At 42.2% G+C, this 16,814-nt stretch overlaps 2 protein-coding genes and 2 long non-coding RNA genes across 4 annotated transcripts in view; 2 read left to right on the top strand and 2 right to left on the bottom strand.

Moving 5' to 3' along the window:
* The window catches only part of LOC145436579 (cytochrome P450 3A11-like), a 171,369-nt gene that overhangs the window by 54,610 nt on the left and 99,945 nt on the right, over positions 1-16,814 (top strand). The window lies entirely within an intron of this gene.
* On the bottom strand, positions 10,279-14,244 carry LOC145435689 (uncharacterized). Its single transcript, XR_013913955.1, has 2 exons — positions 14,121-14,244; positions 10,279-10,454 (listed from the first exon to the last, which is right to left on the bottom strand). It is a non-coding gene; the product is annotated as an uncharacterized LOC145435689 (long non-coding RNA).
* On the bottom strand, positions 13,447-14,095 carry LOC145435688 (uncharacterized). The gene is made up of 2 exons (XR_013913954.1): positions 13,813-14,095; positions 13,447-13,599 (listed from the first exon to the last, which is right to left on the bottom strand). It is a non-coding gene; the product is annotated as an uncharacterized LOC145435688 (long non-coding RNA).
* On the top strand, positions 14,612-16,767 carry LOC145435549 (uncharacterized). The gene is made up of 7 exons (XM_080312822.1): positions 14,612-14,813; positions 14,880-15,472; positions 15,551-15,758; positions 15,824-16,005; positions 16,065-16,294; positions 16,350-16,478; positions 16,574-16,767. Exons 1-7 carry the CDS (start codon positions 14,664-14,666, stop codon positions 16,765-16,767), a joined length of 1,686 nt encoding a protein of 561 aa, XP_080168948.1. The 5' UTR covers positions 14,612-14,663.

Below are 16,814 nucleotides of genomic sequence, written 5' to 3'. Positions count from 1 at the left end.
GTCAGCCGTATTGAATGTATCTGCTACTGACGATAAGGTTTCTGCATGATTGGCATTTCGTAGCCAGTCGGCGTGAGTTCAAGTATCTGTGTGGGACCATAACGGACGTGCTAAGATTTTCGCGGCATCTACTCCATCCACTCTACGACATGGACGTACATCTCGGGTTAATCTTACCGCCTCTGGTAAGAACTGAACTACTCTAACGTCATGCCAGACCAATATAATATAAAGTTGTAGCTGGACCGCGCTCGTCAAGTCTATACGGCAAAGCAGGTACGGACAATGTTGGTCCGCGCCAACATTCATGTGATGAACAACCACGTGACAGCGACCGAGGACGTTATAGCGCACGTCAACCTAATGTCAGTCATTATTGCGATGTAGTAGACTATGTTTCAATACCAACGATGCATACACGTGTTGACAGGTTCAGTCGAACGGATGCAGAAATGCCATCTGGAATGGCGCGTATCGTCGGAGCCAGACGCGCTTCACCCTGGACCACACAGCTCCATGCCGTCAGCCAGGGTTACATCGAATTCGAAGAGAAGCCACCGTTTGGCGAATGGGAATTTCATCTCACAGACAAGAGAGGCTACACGGTGTCAGCCTCTCGTGAACAGGAGCTTCCACTAGTGGCCGCAGACTGTTTGGCGTTCGACACCACCGTGCTCCATTGGCGTGGAGGCTTCGCCTTCGCGCGACCACTACAACGGTGGCGGAGGGCGTCCAGATGATTAACGATATTATAGATCATCGGGTTGTGTGCGCTACGTATACGGGACAAACTCTAAATCGGTCACAGACCATGGCATGTCTCTTGTGCGCTGTCATCGAGGCTCGCGGTAATGGCGTAACGTTTGCTTCTCATATAATATTTAAGGGTACGCCCGAGGCGGGAAAAACCTTTACTATGCGATATTTTATTTCCGCCGCGTATTTCTAGTCTACTTCCACACGACGCCTCGGGTGTGGGTCAATTACACATGGGCTCGCGCGCACTCTCGTGTGTTGAAAAGCGATGACGCAGGCCGGTCATTTTGGGGTCATTCTGGCATGATGGCGGCCGTTAAGCAAATGTTTCATGCGTCATGGTCGGCCAAAACCCACGGGTCGAACCGGTTGGTAATTGTGGAAAGCATTTACAGTTATGGTATAATTTTACAACTTGATAGAAAAAATTGGTAGAACCCTTCGCACTACTGGTCGAGTGCGGGGAACAGCGCGAGGCGTGGGACGGCGTTTTATAGTTTGGAATTTGCTGCAGAATTCGTCCCGCGTACCAGAAGGCGGTCAATTTGTAGCGCAACGTGCGAGCTCATACTAGACAGCCTCGTTAACAAACTTGCCAGCGAAGAAATGCCGGATTTAGAACAAGACTTATGTGCTGATCAGTTTCGCACTGTATCTGACTACCAGCAGTGCCTCAATAACATGATGGATGAGGAGAATCTGCGGGTTATTAGCGACGGGTGGTTGAACGACGCTAGACCAACGCATGTGCCCTCAAATCCCGCTTTTCATCCACCGGCCGGGTCAGTCATATTGATGCAGTCACGTATCGTTGGGTTATTATCATAGTACTATTACACGGGACAACTAAGCCGCACATTTTATCAGGAATATAATAATGCGACTGTACGTGGTTTAACTCACCGGTGCGTATTAGGCATACGCAATCACGCTCGCGCGTTTTTCTTTCAGCTGTTCACAGTATGCTAGTCATATTAACGTATGTTTTGATTTCTATAATTATAATACAGTGTTCCCGTGTGCCAAGATGTGACACCGCTTCGGATACAAATGTTCGCGGCCGCCGACCGCTACGCATACTTGATTCTGAGAGTGATGGAGACACCTTGTAACCTGCGAAATTACGAAAAGGCGGAGAGACTCACAGAGGTCCTTGTACTTTGCGTGTTTCAGCGCAACGGCAGCGTCCATGCTGGCTACTCCATTCTCGAAGAGGCACACCCCATCGATGACCAAGACCCGCCAACGATCCGCTAGGATGAGGTCGGGCCTCAGCCGCCTGTTGGCCAATGTGGCGTGCTCGTCGCAAACGCGGTCCAGATCGCATCTGAAAGAAAAGAGGAGCTTGGAATACAGTCCAGGAGCACCATTCAAGTGTCGTTACGTATGCAATGGATATACGCAATATTAACTTGGCGTGGTTCTATTGTTAACCGTAATCGAGATGGGATGTCCATCGTAACCACGCATTGTAGGTTAGTTGCATAATTCATCCTCAAAATTAACGTTTATGTTATGTAAGATGCATATATTATGTAAGATGTATATATGTATGTCTCCTTCAAAGACAACAAACAATGCAAAGTTTATGGACTTGAAAGGAATTTTACTGATGACTGTGGGGCTTGGGAAAATGTACTTTAACCTACAATTATTATTTGAAGAAAAACAAGGAAAACATTCATAAAAGTTTGTTTGTTTTAGGGTATTCATGGTGTTTGTCGACGACTATGGTCATTTACATCAGGCCGATATTCTTCTTGCGTAACTGCCGACTTATAGCACGGCCCACCTCTAGGCTTTTGTAAGACACCGCTGACGCGGATGAGGTGGCGAGGAGGAGCCTAGGTAAACCTCCAACACTTAGGTATAGGAAGTCGACCTCAGTCGGACTCGAACCCGCGCCCATTGGAGTTGCATCCGTGGATTATACCGCTGCGCTATCTCGCCACCTATTCATAAACTTGAAGGAATTTTTGGTAGAATAAAAAAAAAATTGGCGGTCAACCGAACTTCACTCCTATTAAAAATTTGGCTCACGATGACATAATCGGAATCACTAGCTAATATACAAACCTTATAGCAAACAACACAAACGGGAGAAGGATATCGCGGATTGAGGGTGTCTGTGCAATAGCAGAATATACTGGGAAATTTCCAGGGTACAAAAAGCAGGGCAATTCAAAATCCAGAGGTATATATGTTCGAACATAGAATGAAGTACGGGACCATCTGAAATCAACTTCGGACCGATTGCCACCCAAAAAAAGATGAACCAAATTATTATGCGAGAGTAGGAATGATTTATTAGATGGGCCAAAGAATTTACAGCAAATTTATAACTACAGGAAAAGTAACAGCGTTACTTCAAATAAATCACTGGCAGATGACTACAATCAGTATTGGGCATGGTATTTAGCCATCCATTTGTTCACGATGTTAGATCCAGTAAGACAGAATCTGTTTCGATAATATTATATATTAAAGAACAGATTTAAAACGTCAAGCGATTTTGTGCGCCAGGGCATACAGTACTTGGAATCGACAATCGACTTATAATTTAGATAAAGATGTCTATGTTATGGCAACTGTATATAAGAATTTATCGATTATTAAAACAGACGCGCAATGTCATCCAATTTTCCCAGGTTCAATATTAGTTCATTCAAATTCAAGAATAAGAAGTTTCACATTTTTTTCTCATCTGCGAACTCTTTGAAAGATCACCGATTCCTGAGGTATGGAACAGATGACGAGGTTGCGATCCACTCTGCATTTAAGAACTGTTTCCCGTCGGCTCGTCATGTCAGGTGTGCAGATCATTTAAAAAATAATTTAGAGAAATATTGCACCATTGCACCGACAAGGTACCAATGACTTTGAAAGTAAGAACGAGGTTGGTGAACAGTGGTTGATTATTGTAATGTAAATTCCTGTTTGCTATAATAGTACAAGTTATGTCAATCTGAACAGAAATGATTATTCAATGATTATTCTCTAACGCATATATCATTTTTTTTTCTTTTCAGAATCATGTCGGCAGTGTCATTTCAATACGAACCCAATAAGATAAAATTTCATATAGAAGATGGGCCACCGGTGACTGATGTTCAACTCAACCTACGACTATATTATGTACCCAAATAGAAGGAGTGAGTGCACTTGTGCTCCATGCAACAAGATCCATTGGGGTACAGGCACCAGTCATGCCAAACCCGCCTGCAGTAGCAACTTCTTCGCCAAGGCGCAGCCAGCGCAACAGAAGAGCGCCACAGGGGTTTTCTCCATAAAATGTTCTCAATTCATCAAGTTTCGTTGAAAGTTCTTTTGATTTTGAACAATAAGTTTGTTGTCAGTAAGTTGACTGTAGGCACAAAAATAATGTGTTAAGCTTGCTGAATTAAGTCATCAGTAAAGCAAACTGTGCTACCAGTATGTCATTTTTGTAACATTGAATTTAATCGTAAAATTTCACACATGTGGTAAATTTCGTTTTTAATGTTTGACCTTTGTTTTTGGAAGTTTGCAAGTCTGTGATTTAAGTAGATCATGATATTGAAGTAATTTCAAATTTGGTAAATAGAAATTTGAATATTCCACTTTTATTTCACGATCATTTCACATAACAAAATATTGCCACATTAATACCATAATCTACTTAGATTACAGCAACATTAGAACATCAATTATTGCCAATTTCATAAGTTGCTACTGTGCTCTTGATATCAAGTTTTTACATTGTTATTGAATTTTCGAAATTGAGTAGTATAGGGTTGCAATATATAAATTAAACATGTAATGGCAAAGACTGATTTTACAGTTTGTTCCACTTTGCTGAAGCTGGAGTGGAGAATTCTTTTACATAAGCGGCTGTAGGATTTCTGGCAATCCGAAAGTAATCTTCCTCAAGTCCAGAAATTACTGAATCTAGTCTTGATCGAAAGCTACTGTTGCATTGTAGTGGCATGACAAGTAAGAATATATGAGTATTATCGAACCTTGGGCACTTATCTAGAACAAGTGACGACAATTCATTCGTTATATCACTTATCTAGAACAAGTGACGAAAATTCATAACATATGTTACTGTGGTCGACTCAGGCCGACCCAATGCACTGGGCAAACAGCTTACCGACATGCAGTCCAATAGCATTACCTAGGACACAGCGTAACCGGTGTGCGACCTACCCATTGGGTAAACTATATCATCACCGTGGGATAGCTAACGAGTTTAATCATCATGCACATGTAATAGGAATATCGATATGCTGCTGCGCATGATGATGGCAATAAAGGACTACGCATCGTGGAGCAACGACGTGTCGTTCCTGCTGATGTATCCATGCGGGAAGAGGTAAATTTTTACGCACATCGTACTTACGCTGCTCATTCGCACTCCATTCGCGTTGTCTCCTAGCTCTGCAATACGTTCGTCGTATCCGTCTAATATGCACATAGTATTCCTTCTTCGATATGTAGGCTCGACGCATGAACGCACAAGTCATGGCTGCGCGCAATCCGAGTAATCCGTGAACATGAAGGCGGCAGCAAGTCGGTGAAGTAGTGGTCAAACCGGCCGCGCTGAATGACCATAGACCAGGCATGACTGACAAACGCCCGTTCACGTCGGACATGTCGAAAGACGTTAGTATGGATGACGCAACCAATAATAATTTCCTCTCATATCATATGTTCACAACGGCTTATTCAGGCGCCAGCGGAGTTGCCTGTTGATCCGATAGCAGCAGCCTGCGTCTCACCGATTCATCCGACCCACGTCACCGCTACGACAAATCCTCATGTGGCGTCTATTGTGTCTTACGATTGCTCGACTGACGAGGTGAGCCCACTTCGGAATGTTCCATATTTCCATTCTTTCAGCTGCCCTTCCCCTTTGATGAAAGTACTTTACACAATTACTAACGAACGTCAGCTTGCTCTTTTTTCCAAACAGGATGTCGATGTGGCTGCCTTGTCCCAACTCAGACACCGATGGCCCGAACGATTTGGAAATGACAGAAGTATCCGCCGTAACAACGGTTAGTGACTGATTGCAGTAGCATGGCAATTGTCAGCATTAGTTCTTTATGAACAGGGCCCGTCTGTTATGGTAGAGACGCGTAACACGAGATCTGGTGTTAACTGCGAAGAAGCCGCTACGCATAACCATCAGCTGTTCGCCGGTCTGACGGAGGCACAATTGTTGTTCATATTCGATGAGGAAGACGACGACTTTGGAGAGGTGAGCACTGCCATAAGTAATACTCATTACTCGTACCCACAACGGATTCGACGCAGCAATATGGAGTGACAACTCACGGTATACTATTACAGGGCGGCCAATGCGACAGCGCAGAAGCATTATTATCTGGACGTAATAAGATAAACCCCATTACGGAAGCGGACCTTCAGCAAATGTTCAACGGCAGCACGCAAGAGATAACGGTATTAACGCATGTGTAATCTGTGTTGAAGTAGATCCATTAGAGACGTTAACAATAATTCCACAGGACTCGGACGAAGACGGAGTGGTCGCGACCAACTGTGCAACAGAAGTTGCGGGCCCATCTTGGAAGGCCTGATGAAGAGATTCCTATGATACTTCTACAATCTTATACATGTACCCATGAGTACAATGACACCACTTCGGGTTATTTCTTCAATAAATGCACTTCATCGATCGCTGCCTTTTCCATGTCGCGAGTATTTCGTGATCCGTATACCTATTGGCTAAATACTTCATGACATTGCCCGCAATTCGTTTCCCTCATTGACTAAAAGTTACAACCACTGTTTCGTACTACTGTAGTTTAACTAGATCGTTTGATCACGTAATGTCAGACTCATTTAACCGCTACTAGGACGAACGTCTTTTCTTGTCGTTCCACGTATTTCTACGCAAATACATACGTGTCAGAGAACCTGCTGTGATTTGAAGAGCTTGCAACAGTACAGGACAACCAAGGTCTACACACTACTGCTGCAGCATATAGACAGAACTGCCGAGTGAAACAGACTAAACATACATGGTAATCTCATAGCGCTTCCGACGATCCCTTTAGGTATGATCGCTCGAAACATATATGGCACCGAAATTGACAAACAGATTTTCTAATGAACATATACAGATTTTCTAATGAACATATCACATCCAACCTAGTCATTTTTATCCAGAAGCTCATCATGAAGTTAGTCTGGAATAGTCGCTATGTATATCACTGGAGAAAATGTGTTTCCTGGCGAGGTTTCAGTCCCTTTATTGGGTCAGACTTATGTTTCATATGACTATTCCCTAATATGCTAAGACTGTGTTAATATGCTAAGACTGTCAACTTCAAATCCAACTTTTTATTTTTCACAAATCCCGACAATACATCTCTGAACAGATATACGAGTGCAACAGTAGGCTATTCGCAATTTGGCAAAGGGAATGAGTTTGCACAGTAGGATATTTCATCTCAGGCGGCAATGCTGCTGTTGTGAGTACAAAAGTTATAGTTATGAAGCGAAATTGCCTTATGATTTTTCCTAATTTGGAAAATTAATTACAAATTAAATTATCAAATTATTCGAGTAACCCCTGAAAATGCTTTGCAGACCCATCGCGATCCTCGGTTGAGAACCACTGCTGAAGAGCGTTATCAGGGCATAAGAAGCAAGGCGAATCAACATCATACAATTGAGTTTATCGCGCTTCCTCAAACTTAATCATATGCTATACGATTCCCAGACATTATTATCATCAAGAATTGATATGATTGGAATTGCGAAGCGTTTGATTAGAAAATGGCGGCAAGGTCTGCGCTTTCGAAGATAGCACTAAGAAGCGCACCTGTGTCGAATCCCAAAACGCGGCATAAAAGTCGCCTCAACTGAAAGAGCGTACTTATTCTGAACGTATTGCAAGAGAGATACGGATCCGACAGTTCCACAGGCATGGGTTCAAACAAATCTATTTTGGCGAAGGATCCACACAGTGCGGAACGCTGGCTTCTATGCCAAGAAGGAGACTGCTGCAGTTATAGTTCGCAAAAGTTACAAGTTCCACCAAATACACCGGAAAGACTGCCTTCTGAATCTGTACCGGTCCCAGGAAACTGTCCAACTCTGAAGGAGACGGATGACATTATCGCAGGTTGGAACGAGCGGGGGATTTTGATTCGACCAACGCGGGCCAAGTCTTGCAGTTATAGTTCGCAAAATTTACAAGTTCCACCAAATACACCGGAAAGACTGCCTTCTGAATCTGTACCGGTCCCAGGAAACTGTCCAACTCTGGAGGAGACGGATGACATTATCGCAGGTTGGAACGAGCGGGGGATTTTGATTCAACCAACGCGGGCCAAGTCTTGCAGTTATAGTTCGCAAAAGTTACAAGTTCCACCAAATACACCGGAAAGACTGCCTTCTGAATCTGTACCGGTCCCAGGAAACTGTCCAACTCTGAAGGAGACGGATGACATTATCGCAGGTTGGAACGAGCGGGGGATTTTGATTCGACCAACGCGGGCCAAGTCTTGCAGTTATAGTTCGCCAAATTCACAAGTTCCACCAGATACACCGGAAAGACTGCCTTCTGAACCTGTACCGGTCCCAGGAAACTGTCCAACTCTGGAGGAGACGGATGACATTATCGCAGGTTGGAACGAGCGGGGGATGTCGATTCGACCAACGCGGGCCAATTCTTGCAGTTATAGTTCGCAAAATTTATAACTTCCACCAAATACACTGGAAAAACTGCCTTCGGAACCTGTACCGGTCCCAGGAAACTGTCCAACTCTGAAGGAGACGGATGACATTATCGCAGGTTGGAACGAGCGGGGGATTTTGATTCGACCAACGCGGGCCAAGTCTTGCAGTTATAGTTCGCCAAATTTACAAGTTCCACCAGATACACCGGAAAGACTGCCTTCTGAACCTGTACCGGTCCCAGGAAACTGTCCAACTCTGAAGGAGACGGATGACATTATCGCAGGTTGGAACGAGCGGGGGATGTCGATTCGACCAACGCGGGCCAATTCTTGCAGTTATAGTTCGCAAAATTTACAACTTCCACCAAATACACTGGAAAAACTGCCTTCGGAACCTGTACCGGTCCCAGGAAACTGTCTAACTCTGAAGGAGACGGATGACATTATCACAGGTTGGAACGAGCGGGGGATGTTGATTCGACCAACGCGGGCCGATTCTTGCAGGCGTAGGGACGAAGGGATCAAGTCAACCTCAACCAACGGATTCGTTCGACTGGATTGGATCGCGAAGTCGCTGGAACGCAGTACATACACTAATTTATCAGCTTAGTTCCCGATCTCGAGAAGTTTCAAAGGCATGATGGGAAAGATTTCATCGAGCTATCTGCGAAAGCGGAAGAGATGACAGAAGATTTATGATGAGACAGATTGTGCCCGCAGTTCCTGTGCATTTCAAGACATGGAAAAGTCGGCATATCAAATATATTTTGAAGACGTCTGCGAAGATGCGTCGTACAGTTGCGAATCCGGTGCCTCGAAATACATACTGTTCTAGAGTCTACTACTTAGCTCTGAAGTTAACAGTGAAATTGTCGCCGAGTTTGATAGGGATTTTGAATGCAAATTTCAATAACGCGTAATAGTACATTTTTGTTCGACTTGTACGATTTCTCGTTGCTATTTGCTGGTATTTGTTTGTTTGTTTTGGGGTATTCATGGTGTTTGTCGACTACTATGGTCATTTACACCAGGCCGATATTCTTCTTATTTTCCGTAACTGCCGACTTATATATAGCACGGCCAACCTCTAGGCTTTTGTAAGACACCGCTGACGCGGATGAGGTGGCGAGGAGGAGCCTAGGTAAACCTCCAACACTTAGGTATCGGAATTAGGAAGTTGACCTCTGTCGGACTCGAACCCATTGGTGTTGCAGCCGCGGATTATACCACTGCGCTAGCCGCGGATTATACCACTGCGCGATCTCGCCACTATTCGCTGGTATATTTTGTCAAATAAAACTGATTTTGGTACAAGTTTCTGCGAAACTATACTAACTACAGGCTGCCTACCACTGATCTGGAGGACAGAATCTTTAAGGCTAAAGTGCCGTGGAAATTAGGATTCCATAGATTGCGGCTTGCTTACATTTATAAACCCGTCAAGTTATTAGCAAAGCAAAGATTGTATTATTCCGGGCTGGATAAACGAGGCTGACATATTCATGTGTGAAATTAGCAATTGTTGAGGATAGGCTACTTTGTACCGTCCCAGTAAACACAGTACAGACTAAAGATGTAGAAAGCCGAGCCCGATATAGTAGATATTACATCTCGGCAGGTCGTAGAAAGGGGGATTTTGTGTCGACTGAATTCAATGTCTTTTCCATGTCCTTCAATAATGTAAATATTATGCAGATGCTACAGCCTTTAAACATGGTGATTAGAATGTAGATCCTACATTAGAAGAAGATCCTGATATAATAACCTGTTTTCTACCACTGGGCATAACCTGATCACGGCTGCGTACACACACCACATTATCTACTACATATTAATCACATTTGTGTTAATTTAATTGTAAACGAATTGGCAATAATGCCGTTGTAAAAAATGAAACGAACAAACGAACGAATGTACGAAGAAAGAAACTGAAAACAGTCCGTATCATCAGGTTTCATCTTCTGATGAGCTGGATAAATAACCCTGCGGCCTTTTCTTTTCAACACCCTGCAGAAATAAAATGAAAATGACGATTAATAGCTAAGACATTCGTACTGCGAAAATGGCAGAGGTAGCGAGTAACGAATGACTCCTACATTTTTTTCGCCCATACTTACTAAAATGGATTTGATTCTGAACTATTTCCACTCAAGTTTTCAAGTTTTATTATTATATTTTTTAATATTATATGACTAGAGAACTGACTTCAATCGTCACTTCTACTTGATTATCAAGATCAACGATGACTACTTCAGCACTCTTTAAAAACAGCCACTAACACAAAAAGAATTCTTCACTAGAGAACTGACTTCAATCGCCACTTCTACTTGATTATCAAGATCAACGATGACTACTTCAGCACTCCTTGAAAACAGCCACTAACACAAAAAGAATTCTTGACTAGAGAACTGACTTCAATCGCCACTTCTACTTGATTATCAAGATCAACGATGACTACTTCAGCAATCTTTGAAAACAGCCACTAACAAAAAAAGAATTCTTGACTAGAGAACTGACTTCAATCGTCACTTCTACTTGATTATCAAGATCAACGATGACTACTTCAGCACTCTTTAAAAACAGCCACTAACACAAAAAGAATTCTTCACTAGAGAACTGACTTCAATCGCCACTTCTACTTGATCATCAAGATCAACGATGACTACTTCAGCACTCCTTGAAAACAGCCACTAACACAAAAAGAATTCTTGACTAGAGAACTGACTTCAATCGCCACTTCTACTTGATTATCAAGATCAACGATGACTACTTCAGCAATCTTTGAAAACAGCCACTAACAAAAAAAGAATTCTTGACTAGAGAACTGACTTCAATCGTCACTTCTACTTGATTATCAAGATCAACGATGACTACTTCAGCACTCTTTAAAAACAGCCACTAACACAAAAAGAATTCTTCACTAGAGAACTGACTTCAATCGCCACTTCTACTTGATTATCAAGATCAACGATGACTACTTCAGCACTCCTTGAAAACAGCCACTAACACAAAAAGAATTCTTGACTAGAGAACTGACTTCAATCGCCACTTCTACTTGATTATCAAGATCAACGATGACTACTTCAGCACTCTTTGAAAACAGCCACCAACACAAAAAAAATTCTTGACTAGAGAACTGACTTCAATCGTCACTTCTACTTGATTATCAAGATCAACGATGACTACTTCAGCAATCTTTGAAAACAGCCACTAACAAAAAAAGAATTCTTGACTAGAGAACTGACTTCAATCGTCACTTCTACTTGATTATCAAGATCAACGATGACTACTTCAGCAATCTTTGAAAACAGCCACTAACACAAAAAGAATTTTTGACTAAAATTTCTTCACATTGTCAAAAATGATCAATTCAACAATCCAAATAAATCAGTTATTTGGCAGCTAACTGATTGAGAGAAAGGGCATCCGAGTACCAGGCATAGCTTTATAAATATATAAAAGTGTTTAATTACAGCAGTCGATTGATGATGTCAAGAGCATAAATTGAAATCAAACCTTCCATCGAGATCCCCCTTTCTGGCTGGGAAAATGCGGCAGTGCCTCGGCCACTACACGAATGTAATTTTTTTCAGAGATACTCCTGCCATGGATCTTTTTGCAAGCTCCTAAAGGTATTATCATTAACATTTTGTTTGGCAGTCATTCAACTTCGTGAAACATTTTTGATAAAATAACAAACAAAAATCATATTCAAGTTCAGTTAAAATGCTCAGTATATCTAGCACAGTTGTTCCCAGTCGTTTTTACTCAGCATGTTTCCTAGTGGCGTGTTATAGACTTCGTGATTCACCCTCCATTCTATGGTAAACACAAAGCATGGAACAAGTTATTTCAAATGCTGCATATTTCTCATGACTGCTCCGTTTATAAAATTATCTTGTCTGCACTGGCTAAAGCCAGATTCCCTCTTCACATAGTGGGGATTCCCCCGGTTGGAAACCACTGATCCAGCCTCATTAGGGACATGGGCGTATAAAACAAAGGTCGAACAATAGGCCTGGTTACATGCTCGACTCGACTTGGCGTTCAAGTCGTCTCCGGTGACGTCACGCGTCATCTCCGAGCTGACTCGTAAAAGGGCCCTGTTTACATGATCGTTCACAAAGCTGTATCGTGGATGAACGGGTTTCGCTTTGCCTCTTACAAATATGGATTCGTAGTAAGTCTGGCGGGCTATGCTACAACGGCAAATGTGTGTTTGGCCGTAGCCTACTCTTAAACGTTTCTTATCGACGAAATTAACGAGGATGATGACATACTAATAATATCGATATTTGTAGAGGAAAAGAATCTTGTTCATATCATGATTGTAGAGGAAAACAACAAGTAGCAGTTATCAGCTAGCTTTTTCGGCGTCGTGGAGTGGCCGGGAGTATGACGACTGTTTTGATATTTTAGGCATCACTTGTCGATGCGATTAAAATAAGGTCATTAGCACTCAAGTGATCCACTTGCAAACCGCATGTGACCTCTAGTTGGTTAGCCGCTCCTCTGTAACAGACTTCCTCATGTATGGTATACTCCATATGCACCGACTACTGTAGACACTTTATTGAAGCTTCTTGTCGGCAAGATATACAAAAAAGGAAGTAATAAACAATAGCAAGAATCTCTTAAATAATTGCCAGCAATATAGAGCACTACTACTAAATTGCTACCCCCCAATTTAACTTTGAGATAAGTGATAATTTCAGCACCCTCACAACAAACACATAGGCTACCATAAATATACAATCTGTTCAACTGCATCTGTTCAACAATATCGAAACGGCAAGCTGAAAATCGTGAACACCCGCACGACCACATCATATCAGCAGGACTAGAAACAAAGCAATAATCCCCAACACTGCTGCCCTGCATCATCACCAGTCACAAATCTCCATATCATCCTCCCGGGAGAGACAACAGCTCTATCCCATCATACGCGCACTCGCATCAATTCCGCAAGTGAAACAGTATGTACGAAATGCAGCCATCGTTTATGTCTTCCCGCATCGATGTACTGTACAATGCACATTGCACAATGAACATGCACTTGCACACTGCACCAGCGCTTCTTCAATCGGTTCACTATGCATGTCGTAGTCGAATTGTAACACCGGTACAATCCACATATCTTCTGAACTGTAGTCTGAGAAGTAGAAATACAGATATAACGTTTTTTACCTTGTTCGCTATTTTATGTAACTGATGAAAGAAACTAGGATACTACAGATCGAAGCGTTGCAGTCAAATATCAAAGGACACATAGGGAATCGCTAGTAAAACTGTCATAAACTAGCACGGTTGCTACACCGGTACTGGTGTATTTCATATATACCATCGTAAACATGCGAGCACTTACAAAGTAAACCCACTTTTTCTTGCCATGTTTGCCCAATTTCTCAACAACAGATGAAAAACATGAATTACGATGCCAAGAGCCCGCGCGGCAAAACACAGAGCCGGCGAACGAAAATCGCCCAAAGCTCAAGCCGATCGTAAACCACCTTACACGACAGCTTGAGGCTCGAGTCGACTTGAAGCAGTTTGCCTTTTTCTTTTCATCGAATACGAGAGAGTCGGATCGACGAGTCAGCTTCGAAGCTGACTTAAACCGCCATGTAAATGGGCCTAATGACATGTTCTCGGATTATCATAAATGCTCCTCACTATATATGATCTTGTCCAAAGCCAAGTTGCTGAAAGCCTCTTTTGCATTTTTGCCAATGCGGCTGTAGCAACTCCATACTCCAGCGTTAGCGACCTTTTTCAAGATTAATCGAACAGTTTGCCCTACATTGTCGCCTCCGACTGAGCTGAATCCAATTATCTGAAATCAAAATATGAAAACAGATTTAGTTAACTATCCTAGACCCTATAATCCGTCCATATTTTTAACAGCCGTCTCATAACTCCGAGACACACACAGTGCATATAGTCTACAGAAAATGACGCAATCATATCTATTGGCAGGTCACAGAAAGGAGAATAACCAGTATGATGATTTGTGTCAATTTACTGGCGGAAAGATGAATCAGTCCTTGGGGCATAGTCGTTTACAGCACTAGTCTGGACACTGCGTACGTTTTCCCGTTCACTCGTCTTTACTGCAGCGACACCAAGCGGTACGTGGGTTGTTGTTGTTGGCGTCGTTCGAGAACTGGGCTCTTGTTGTTAAATTGCACATATTATCGAGTTACTGGTTATTAAGCAATGGCTGCTGTGAAAAGAAATGGTGCTTACTGTTGCATACCTGGTTGCACGAACTGCTTTGGAACAGGTCATAAGTTATATTTAGTTCCATCCGGCCACAAAAAGCGATTCGGCGTAAAAACTGAAGAATGGGCTTCACAATTCCATCAGGTGGGTCAGCACTATACAGTTCCTCGCAAACGACATAATTTATAGTTGTATGTTTCTTGTATCAAGGTGCTCTTTCGATATCGCTATTCATCTGAATTTAAAAGTAAAGTACAATCTGGCAAAGTCCACATATGTGAGAGTCATTTCACCAAGGAAAATATTGCATCAACTAACAAGAAGACCTGGTTGAAGTATGGAGTAATGCCAACGCTAAATCTACCTGCAAAATCTCATGAACGTTCATCCCTGCCTCGGAAAAGTCCCTCTAACAGAATTGTGCCAGATCATACTAAAGTCAATGATGGCCCAAAATATGAGTCAATATCACATGTGGAACAAGCTTTATCAAATTCTGCTATGCTCGTCTGGCGCAAACATAAAATCAATGATTCGAAGATCCAGTTCATGCTTTACCATGATGAAGATAACCACGCAATTCCTTCGGTCAGTTTTTTACTCAATCATGTTGATGGTGAATTCATTGCCAGTGTAGCAATTGATGGCATTTATGCGCCTGATATTTCTCAAAATATCAGCATTATGGAACATTCAATCAACCATCATTTGAATGTTTTGTCTAATGTCATACCTTGTTCTGGCTATGATCAAGTGTTGGATGATGGACCTTGGTGCAAAAGATGGCAGAAAACGAAGTTCTGGTAAGAAAAATTCTTTGAAGCTTAACAAAAGTGTCTGCAACTATCCATTAATTAATGAGCATTGTCACTGAATTTCAGGTTTTACAGCAAAGACTGTGCTGCAGCATCTTCAACTGGGTCTCCTTGTCATCAATGTATGAAGGTCAAAGTGAAGCAAGAAGACTCACAAATTCGTAAATTACGTAGATTGGAAAAATTGGAAGGCAGCAAGTTGAGTTCTCAGGCAGTAGTCACAACTGTTTCAAAAGAGAGGCTTCAAGCTGCAGTTATTGGATATAGAAAAAAAGTAAGAATATAGCAGTGTGGCTGGAAACCACTGATGTACATATTACTTAATCTTGATTTAATGAATATAGGATGCCTGATTTGGTTAATGAATTGAAAGAATCAGGGCTTCAAGTGTCACACGAAATGGAGGGACTGATTCAGAATTGCTCCAATGATGATGAATACTTAAAACAATGGTTGACAACTCAACAAGCACTCCCTGAGTGCTCAAAATTTGGAAGAAGATATCCACCTTCAGTCATTAGGTGCCTTTTCGAAATGCACATTTTAATCTTGTCGTTTGAGTATTGTTTGTGCTTTACAGATACTGTCTTGTGCTGTATGCCAAGTCAGCCTCTGCGTACAGGCACCTCCAGCGCATAATGGTATTGCCTTCATCTCGAACACTGAGAAGACATAAAATGGAAGGATATGGAAGAGCTAACTGTGGCTTTCAAGCAAGTGTTGCTGAACGACTTCGGATGGCGATATCTAAATCTGAGAAGGAATGTGATAAAATGGTGGTGGTAGCTGTGGATGAAATGTCCATCCGAAGTAAGAGCTGTCAATCTTATAAATTTATTTCACACAATTTATATATTATTTGCAGAGGATATTGCATTTCATTCGTCTACTGGAGATATTGCGGGATATGTCGATTTTGATGATGAATGCTACAACACCATGTCAAAGTCGTCATCACAGATTGCAACTCAGATGCTTACGTTTTTTGTAAGAGGTATGAATGTTTCCTATTTCCTGACCATGAAAATCTCCGGAGTCTGGATGACTCTAGACCATGAAAATCTCCGGAGTCTGGATGACTCTATACAGGTATCACAAATAGAGATTTGGATGGAGTTATCGCTTTCTACCCAACTGCAGGAATTGACAGCAATGAGCTATTCTTCCTGCTTATGGACTTGCTGGTCGAGATACAGGCAGAAAGTAAATGTGTTGTTGCAGGAGTCGTGTGTGAGTTGAATTTAAATGTGCCAAAGGTTTTTCAGCTTAGTAGTGGTATATGAAAAGTCGCTTAGACTGTTTTACAAGAATAGATAATTATATAGTAATG

The sequence above is a fragment of the Botryllus schlosseri genome, chromosome 3, assembly GCF_051294905.1.
Source record: "Botryllus schlosseri isolate E-star chromosome 3, Bs_hap1, whole genome shotgun sequence".
NCBI lineage: Eukaryota > Metazoa > Chordata > Ascidiacea > Stolidobranchia > Styelidae > Botryllus > Botryllus schlosseri.
This window is presented reverse-complemented; position numbering and strand designations above follow the sequence as displayed.